This window comes from Saccopteryx bilineata, chromosome 8 (genome assembly GCF_036850765.1).
Source record: "Saccopteryx bilineata isolate mSacBil1 chromosome 8, mSacBil1_pri_phased_curated, whole genome shotgun sequence".
Taxonomy (NCBI): domain Eukaryota; kingdom Metazoa; phylum Chordata; class Mammalia; order Chiroptera; family Emballonuridae; genus Saccopteryx; species Saccopteryx bilineata.
The window spans coordinates 2,565,957-2,575,493 of NC_089497.1; the positions used below are offsets into that span (position 1 = coordinate 2,565,957).

Consider the following 9,537-nt stretch of genomic DNA (forward strand, 5'->3'; position numbering starts at 1 on the left):
TCAGGTACATGTGCACAGACACAGCACGCTCAGGTACATGTGCACAGTCAGACACAGCACGCTCAGGTACATGTGCACAGTCAGACGCAGCACGCTCAGGTACATGTGCACAGTCAGACACGGCACGCTCAGGTACATGTGCACAGTCAGACACAGCACACCCCGGGTGTGTGTGCACAGTCAGACACAGCACGCTCAGGTACATGTGCACAGTCAGACACAGCACACCCCGGGTGTGTGTGCACAGTCAGACACAGCACGCTCAGGTACATGTGCACAGTCAGACACAGCACACCCCGGGTGTGTGTGCACAGTCAGACACAGCACGCTCAGGTACATGTGCACAGTCAGACACAGCACACCCCGGGTGTGTGTGCACAGTCAGACACAGCACGCTCAGGTACATGTGCACAGTCAGACACAGCACGCCCCGGGGGTGTGTGCACAGTCAGACACAGCACGCTCAGGTACATGTGCACGTCCCCTTCACATGGTCTGCTGTCCTCTGTGGTGAGCAGTCCAGTGCAGAAGGAAGTTTTACGTGCCCGTTACAGGTTGCCAGGGAGATGGTGCGGTTCTCGGGGTGCCTTGTTTGTCCGTGATGCTCTGTGTGGTCCCCACGGTGACCTTTTCTCCTGTGAGCCATTCGGTGGTTCCTGGAGCTGCAGGTCCCCAGCGTTGGCTTGGCATGGGTCTGTCTCGCCCAAATGCTGGCCCTCCACGCCCTCGCCAGCTCTTTGAGTGTAGGTGGGCAGCATGTCTGACGTAGTTTTAAATTAAACGCTGGGGGAGTTTTACAGCGGGGACCAAGCCAGTAATTTAGTTCTAACCTACTTCGTGTGAAGAAACGGAAGGGCTGTAGCTCCCGGGGAGGGTCCTCGGGTTTAATTCCCCCCCCTCCCTCCCAGGGACCAGGCACCTGGGGATGGTGCCCGTGACCGCAGTCCACTCGGTGACACGCTCCTGGTCTCCGCAGTCGCTCGGTGACACACTCCTGGTCTCCACTCGATCCTGGGCGGTGCTGGCTCTCCCCGGTGCCTTGTTCTGACTACACACTCAGCAGACCGCTTTCTGGCTCTGTCCCGGCTGCGCTGCGGACCCCGCACCGCTGCCACTGTCCTGGACAGATGTCCTGCTGGGACGTGCTCTCCCACTCCCCTCTCCCCACCCCGGGAAGGCCGCGGCGGTGTGCCCCCTGCATCCTCTCGAAGTGCACGACTCATGGTTTCTATTCATTCCCGTGTTTGCACAGAACAACAAAAACTTTTTGTTACTTTCTTGATGTGGACTTTCCAACGCACAGTTTCCTGTCAAGGACCCCTGACTGGAGGGCCCCCGGCCAAAGGCACCGCTCTGGGGCCGCTGGAGCCCAGCGGGTGCTCCCCAGGGGGCTCTGGGTAGACAGGACCACCTGAGTGCTGTCTCTGTATACCCGCCCTCTCTTCTCTCCTCCCAGCGCCTTCTGTAAAGGACCCTTGTTTTCATCCTTCCCTGGGGAGGTGGAGGTCCGGGTGGGACGTCTCCCTCAGTTCCCCTCCAAGCAGGTAGAAGCAGGACATCTTCCTCCCTCTTCTTCCTCCCCAGCCAGCCTCCTCTGAGGAGCTGCTGCCTCTGTCCCCCCTTCAGCGCCCCGCCCTCCTCCTCAGCATCCTCTCTCCCCTGAGACAGGGTGTGTGAGACCCTTCCCTGTTCCCCTTGCTTCTGGCCTCTTTTGCAAAGTGCTGCTCCCCCACCCCGCCCCCCCCCGCCGCCCCCTGCCCCCCCCCCGCCGGTCCCTGCTCCGCCCACCCCCCACCCCCCGCCTGTCCCTGATCCGCCCACCCCCCCCCCCCGCCGGTCCCTGCTCCGCCCCCCCCCGCCCCCCCCCCCCGCCGGTCCCTGCTCCGCCCACCCCCACCCCCCCGCCGGTCCTTGATCCACCCACCCCACCCCCCCACCCCCGCCGGTCCCTGCTCCGCCCACCCCCCCACCCCCCGCCGGTCCTTGCTCCGCCCACCCCACCCCACCCCCTCCTGTCCCTGCTCCCAGGGCCTCCGGTCAGCCCTCCACCACCACCAGGACCACGAGGCCTCGGAAGCCTGCACCACCGTTAGCGGCCCTTCGCTGACCGGTTCTTGATGTCGGTGATCGGTGGCGAGCTTTGAAAAAGGAAAACAGAAACCTGACCTTGTCACTCCCGGGCGCCCTGCTCTAAGTGACTGCCCCTTGTTCTCTGCGTGGGGAACTCGGACTCCTCCCAGGCGAGGCCTGCATGGCGGCTGACCCTGTTCTGGGACTCCCTGGATGTCCCTCTGGCCGCGGTGGCCTTTGCGTTTCCGGAGCGAACTGAAGCTTTCCGCCCCTGGGTCTCCCGTGTGCCGCCCCGTGCCCGTCCGGCCAGCCCTAGCTCCTAGGGGTCAGTGCTGAGGACGCTTGACCACTGCCTCGCCCAGGGAAGAGGGTGGTTTCTCCCGCAGACCTCCCTCCTGTTAGACACCCTGCTCCCTTCCTCACATTCCCCGCCCTGTACGACAGACCCTTTCATTTCCTCCCCGGGTTTCTGTGACATCCTCGCCCTGAGCCCGGGAAGGTGGGCGCTGTCCTGACCGTCCCTTGTCCTGGCCATCGGACACCCTGCCCGCCGTGTGTCCTCGGTGTCCGGGTGGTTCCCGGCTGAACGAGGGAGTCTCCCCCACTCACCTGCCTCTCAGCCGCCCCTTACGGCAAACGTACTGCCCTCAGTGCCCCCCACCCCTTACAGAGAAGGTCCTGCCCTCAGTCCCCCCCACCCCAGCCCCTTACAGCGGAGGTCCTGCCCTCAGTCCCCCCCACCCCACCCCTTACAGCGAAGGTCCTGCCCTCAGTCCCCCCCCACACCCCTTACAGCGAAGGTCCAGCCCTCAGTCCCCCCCAACCCTTACAGCGAAGGTCCTGCCCTCAGTCCCCCCCACCCCTTACAGCGAAGGTCCAGCCCTCAGTCCCCCCCACCCCTTACAGCGAAGGTCCTGCCCTCAGTCCCCCCCACCCCGGCCCCTTACAGCGAAGGTCCTGCCCTCAGTCCCCCCCACACCCCTTACAGCGAAGGTCCTGCCCTCAGTCCCCCCCACCCCGGCCCCTTACAGCGAAGGTCCTGCCCTCAGTCCCCCCCCCACCCCTTACAGCGAAGGTCCTGCCCTCAGTCCCCCCCCACCCCAGCCCCTTACAGCGAAGGTCCTGCCCTCAGTCCCCCCCCCACCCCTTACAGCGGAGGTCCTGCCCTCAGTCCCCCCCCCCACCCCTTACAGCGGAGGTCCTGCCCTCAGTCCCCCCCACCCCGGCCCCTTACAGCGAAGGTCCTGCCCTCAGTCCCCCCCCCACCCCTTACAGCGAAGGTCCTGCCCTCAGTCCCCCCCCACCCCAGCCCCTTACAGCGAAGGTCCTGCCCTCAGTCCCCCCCCCACCCCTTACAGCGGAGGTCCTGCCCTCAGTCCCCCCCACCCCGGCCCCTTACAGCGAAGGTCCTGCCCTCAGTCCCCCCCCCCACCCCTTACAGCGAAGGTCCTGCCCTCAGTCCCCCCCCACCCCGGCCCCTTACAGCGAAGGTCCTGCCCTCAGTCCCCTCCCACACCCCTTACAGCGAAGGTCCAGCCCTCAGTCCCCCCCAACCCTTACAGCGAAGGTCCTGCCCTCAGTCCCCCCCCTACCCCTTACAGCGAAAGTCCAGCCCTCAGTCCCCCCCACCCCTTACAGCGAAGGTCCTGCCCTCAGTCCCCCCCCACCCCGGCCCCTTACAGCGAAGGTCCTGCCCTCAGTCCCCCCCACCCCGGCCCCTTACAGCGGAGGTCCTGCCCTCAGTCCCCCCCACCCCGGCCCCTTACAGCGAAGGTCCTGCCCTCAGTCCCCCCCACCCCTTACAGCGGAGGTCCTGCCCTCAGTCCCCCCCACCCCGGCCCCTTACAGCGAAGGTTCTGCCCTCAGTCCCCCCCACCCCTTACAGCGGAGGTCCTGCCCTCAGTCCCCCCCACCCCGGCCCCTTACAGCGAAGGTCCTGCCCTCAGTCCCCCCCACCCCTTACAGCGAAGGTCCTGCCCTCAGTCCCCCCCCCCCCAGCTTTCAGCGTGTTTTTCCAGGACAGTGAATGTCTCTCTGGGCCCCATGGAGCCTTGTAGGCTGACCCGGGCTGGGCTGCCTGCTGCCCCTGTGACGTCAGTCACGGGCGTGGGGTTTGCTGAGGGCATGGATTACAGGTCCACCTGCAGGCTCGCAGCCACTTGCTGGTCATTCGCAGGTGAAACGTTAGCGCAGTTATGTGGTCGGTCATCTGATGAGAACCAGAGCCCCCCCCCCCCCCCGTTTGTATGGTCCAGCTTTGTTTTCCGGAACCTCCTTTGGTTGCTGTCCAGTTCATGTCATAGTCCCTCCAGCCTGCAGCCTGGAGTGACCTTTCTGTAGAGCGGATCATGGGCACGACCCCAGAAGGAACGGCGCCCCTTCCTGCCCGGTGCTGGGCTCACACTCTGGCCGCAGTGAAGGGAACGGTCACCTGAACCAGCCGTCCCCGTCCCCGAAGGCCACGTGCTGACGCACACACTGACCCCTGGGCCTGGAAGGCTGGTGTTTCCTCCCTGTTTTAGGCTGGCGTAAGGCCTGGGTCAGATGTCTGCCCCAGGCAGACGGACAGAGCTCCCTGTGTCCCCGGGCCAGGCTGCTGTGTGACACTTCACAGGAGGGGAGGTCCCCCGCTGGATGGAACCTTCAGCAGAAGGGATCTCGTCTGACCCTTCTGCCTGGCACTTGGTCCATAAATTATCTTTGTATGCAAATTAATATACGTAGATGTCTGAAATTATAATGCAGTTTTAAGAACAAATATGATTGTTCATCAGGTGACTGGTTGTATTTTGGGAAGCAGTCAGAAAGCTCTTAACCTCTCTCTCTCTCTCTCTCTCTCCCCCTCTCTTTCTCCCCCTCTTCCTCCCTCTCTCTCTCCCTTTCTCTCTCTCTCCCCCTCTCTCTCTCCCTCTCCCTTTCTCTCTCCCTCTCTCTCTCCCTCCCTCTCCCCTCCCTCTCTCTCCCTCTCTCCCTTTCTCTCTCCCTCTCCCTCTCTCTCTCCCTCTCTCTGTCTCTCCCTCTCTCTCTCTGTCTCTCCCTCTTTCTCTCTCCCTCTCTGTCTCTCCCTCTCTCTCTCCCCCTCCCTCTCTCTCCCTCTCTCCCTCTCTCCTTCCCTCTCCCCTCTCCCTCTCTCTCCCCCCTTCCCTCCCCCTCTCCCCTCTCCCTCTCTCTCCCTCTCCTTCCTCCTCCCCTCTCCCCTTTTCCCTCCCTCTCCCTCTCTCCCTCTCTCCCTGCTTTCCCTCCCTCCCTCTCCCTCTCTCTCCCTCTCTCTCCCTCTCCCTCTCTCTCTCTCCCCCTCTCTCTGTCTCTCCCTCTCTCTCCTCTCTCCCTCTCCCTCTCCTCCTCTCCCTCTCCTCCTTTCCCTCTCCCTCTCCCCCTTTCCTTCCCTCTCTCCCTCTCTCCCTGCTTTCCCTCCGTGGGCAGACAAGCCCGAGAACTGGGACGTGTGGTACGAGAGCAAGTTTGACGACTGCGACAAGGAGGCCTGCCTGTCCTTCTCCAAGGAGATCCTCTGCGCCCGCGCCACCGTGGACCACAACTACTACGCCGTGTGCCAGAACCTGCTGTCCAGACACGCCACGTGGCGCGGCACGTCGGGGGGGCTCCTGCACGACCCCCCGAGCCACGTCGCCAAGGACGGCCGGCTGGAGGCCTTGCTGGACGAGTGCGCCAACCCCCAGAAGCGCTACGGCCGCTTCCAGGCCGCCAAGGAGCTGCGGGAATACCTGGGACAGCTGAGCAACAACGTCAGGTAGTCCGCGGCCGGCCCCCCTGCTCCGGTGGCACCGCCGGCACCGAACCACGGAACCGCCGCAGGCCACGGCCACGACGCGGTCCGGGGGCCGCCCGCGTGCACGGACCGACCTACGCTGACCGCTGACCTCCATCCAAGTGGGGCGTGGCTTCAGACACCGTGCGTGCGCGCCTCCCACCCGCGGGTTTGCCCGGTGGACACGTGGGCGGCCGTCAGACACGTGGGCGGCCGTCAGACACGTGGGCGGTCTCTGGGCCGCGGGGCCCTCGGGAATGCCCCAGTGGGTCGGCGTCCGGCCGGTAAGCTGCTGGAAACGATCTGACCACCGCCTCGGTTCTGCATCCAAGGGTCCTCGGTACTTGACTCAGTTCACGTGGTTGCTGTCTCATGATTTTGTGAATCTCTGAGCGTTTACTTTGAATATCAAGGTAGATTGGCCTGTTTTATAGGCCGGTTTTTTTTTTTCTTCCAATGTGTAGGGTTTTTTGTTCTAAGTCCATTTTTATGGTTTTTTATTCAGTCTTGACCCATTCAGGTGACTGACTGTAGGTGTTCATTTAAGTGCAGACTAGTTTGCACTCCGTGCTGTGCGGTACGTATTGGCGGCTAGGGCAGGACTCCCTGGGTTTACTGTGCGTGTGTGTGTGTGTGTGCGCGCGCGTGCGTGTGTGTGTATGTGTGTGTTCTCCCAGAAAGCTGAATATGTTACTGTGTAAATAGCTCCCACTTTCTGTGGTCTCACCATTGCATGGCGTCACCTACGGACCCGGACCACCGGCTACGTCCCCTCTCTGCCAACCGCGACGGACACGTCCGCTGGACGTGAAGATGGCACGTGCTGCGAAAACGTCCTTTCGTCCTTTCAACAGCTTTGAGAAGAGAGGGGAGTGGGTCAGCAGTTTTCACCTTGATGTTAATTTTGAGGGGGAAAAGGAAAAAAAAAATCACCCAGTGTTTTTAAAATGGTAAAAACTAGTCCCAAGATAGGAATGCCTATGCCAAAGAAATCCTAGACCTAGTTCCGTGGTGAGAGTTTAAAAATCGGTCACTTGCTCGTTCTTTTTTTTCTAAAATTTTATTTATTAATATTTAGAGAGACAGAGAGAGAGAGAGAGACATTGATGTTATTGCTCCTATTCATGCTGTCATCAGTTGATTCTCATCCGTACCCTAACCGGGGATCGAACCGGCGGAGCCAGCCGCCCCAGGCTGACTCATCATGCTTGTTGTCCCTGCTCCGAAGCATTCTCTGTCATTGTGAAGGTCCCTTCTCCTTGGTACCGCTGTTACCGCAGAAGAGCTAGGTGACCGCTTCCCAGCGTATGGGGCCTTAGAGACCCTCGTCCGCTTCCCAGCGTAGGGGGCCTTAGAGACCCTCGCCCGCTTCCCAGCGTATGGGGCCTTAGAGACCCTCGTCCGCTTCCCAGCGTAGGGGGCCTTAGAGACCCTCGACCCTCCTCCATGGGCAGCTTTGCGAGAATGACCATGGCGGTCACCGGTTCAGCGTCCTCGGGTGTCGGCGCCCGCTGTCCGTGACTGGACGAGGATCCGTGACTGGACGCAGACCGTTTAGCTGGTCTTTTCTAACTTGGTCTCCGTCACACGGTCGCCAAACACCGAAAAGATACCAACATCTAAGCAAATTTTTGGATAATAACGCATATCTGGAATGTGCAGGCTATTTTAAAAAAGTTATAATTTATTTATACATGCATGGGGGTGGGCGGGTTCTCGGGTGACTGACATGGTTCCCATTCCTTACGACAGTGACGTGACCCAGACTTCTGTGTGGGTGGGAACACGCCCTAGCCCTCGCTCCTTAGCTGTCCTCACGCAGTTGTAATGTCATCATCTAGAACATAAAAACACAGCTAAGCCCCAGGAGAGGACGTGAACATTACCCTATACTGTACTGTCGTAACAGAAAAAAAAATGACAGAAAAGGAGTGTAAAAAAAAATACACAGCACTCGGTGCGTTAGCCAGAACACTTCTCGATTTTAAAAGTTTCTATGGGAGCGAGCGTCACAGACTGGAAACATTGCCTGTTGAGACGGCCGCACCCCGAGGGAACCCCCTCCCAGACTCACTGACAGCTGTTTTTCTGCTTGAACCATCGCTTGTGCTCACGGTGGAGTTGGGTGCAGGGCGCGCAGTGTGTTAGTTCTAGACCGACCTTCACGCTTCACCAGAAAGCGATGAAAACGCGCACAACCAGAGCCAGGTTCTGTTCTTTCATTTCCTTCCGTTTCTCACTCACTCAGCAGCGGCTGTTTGCAGGGCCCGCGTCCGCGCCAGGCAGGCGACCGGCTGCTTGCTTACAGGCCGTCTGCGCGGGGACGCGGCCGAGCAGCTTGACCGTGATTGTGAGATACGTTCACGTAGTAGGCTGTTTCTCAGGCCGAAGTGGCGTTTCTAGACATCGGAGTGAGGCGTTCGTGTGACACCTTCCCGTGGAGATGGGAGGTCTGCTGGTCCCGTCCGAAGCCGGGCTGCTGGCTGTCGGAAGAGGCGGGTTGTGAAGGAGAGACAGGTGCTCCCAGGTTACACCTGGAAGGAGGGGGCAGGGAGGTGACCGCACGTGAACGTGTAGACGTCTGTACATTACATTCATACACACATTGTTACATACATACACACGTCGTTACATACATACACACGTCGTTACATACATGCACACATCGTTACATACATACACACATCGGCTGGCCCTCGCCCCCCTGTCAGCGCTGGAGGTTTTTACAGCTTTGGAAAAATCTCTTAAGGGGAAAACAGGTACAACGAACTTGTCAGACTGTTGTTACTCAACACTTCAAACGAGAGACACCTCGTGTAGAACGGAGCGCCTTTTCCGTTTGGTCAGCATCCGTGATGCATCTCTGAGAGCGCCAGTCGCAGGGGCCGGTGTCCCTAGTGGTCCAGTCCCAGGGGCCGCTGTCCCTAGAGGTCTAGTGCAGCTTCTCTTTCCTTTCCCGAGTGGGGGGAGGGGTGGCAGAACAGGGAGTTTGGAGGAAACACCCACAGGGGACCCCCCCTCCCCCTCCCGCGGCTGGAGGGAGTTCTTTAGAAGAACCATCATGTCGCCCCCTCCCTCATGAGATTATGTGGAATTTCCTTTTGATCTTTGGGAGAAGATTGAGGAGATAGTGAAAGAATTAGGAATTTGAAATTACAGGGAAAATAAAAATATGTATGTGAAAAGCAATAAAATATTTTGTTCACTTTGCTATCCAGATGTTCACTATCAGATGTTTATTATACAGCAGCGATTTATATTTTTAATCATTGCCCATTAAATAGACGCAGTGAAATATTTTTGAACCAGACATGCGGGGTTTGTATGCGCATTCAAGTTGTCTTTTGTACTGTAAGTTACCGTTTAATTTGACTATTTTATCAGAGCTGTCTCCTTGTGCCTTTACAAGATAAAGTTGGTTCTGCAACTTTAATGATCTTAATAAAGAATACTTTAAGAATCACACCTGTCTGACCCTTCTTCTCTTGAAATGTTGAAATTCTTCCCGAGCGGAAAGGGAGGTTGTGTCGGTAACCTCTTTTTTTTTTTTTTTTTCTTGAATGTATTTTCATATAATTTCCAGAAGTTCTCTGGGCATGAGCTGGACATACGGTCTTCTGGTTTTCTATACTCGTGACATTTTTTACTTCTGCTAAGATGGTATGAAACTTTATTAGAGAGTTTTTCAAATGTGTACA

General features: G+C 58.9%; 1 protein-coding gene across 12 annotated transcripts in view; it reads left to right on the forward strand.

Annotated features, from left to right (window-relative positions):
• Positions 1–9,304, forward strand: part of DIPK2A (divergent protein kinase domain 2A) — a 28,576-nt gene extending 19,272 nt beyond the window's left edge. For 10 of the 12 annotated variants that reach the window (XM_066241550.1, XM_066241539.1, XM_066241544.1 and 7 more), the window contains one exon: positions 5,494–9,304. In XM_066241550.1, coding sequence (XP_066097647.1) covers positions 5,494–5,825 — 332 coding nt within the window. In that variant the 3' untranslated portion in view covers positions 5,826–9,304. Of the gene's footprint in view, positions 1–908; positions 1,725–5,493 lie in introns of those variants that run through there. The other 2 variants (XR_010726889.1, XM_066241540.1) reach the window with 2 other exon arrangements.
• The last annotated feature ends 233 nt before the right edge of the window (positions 9,305–9,537 follow it).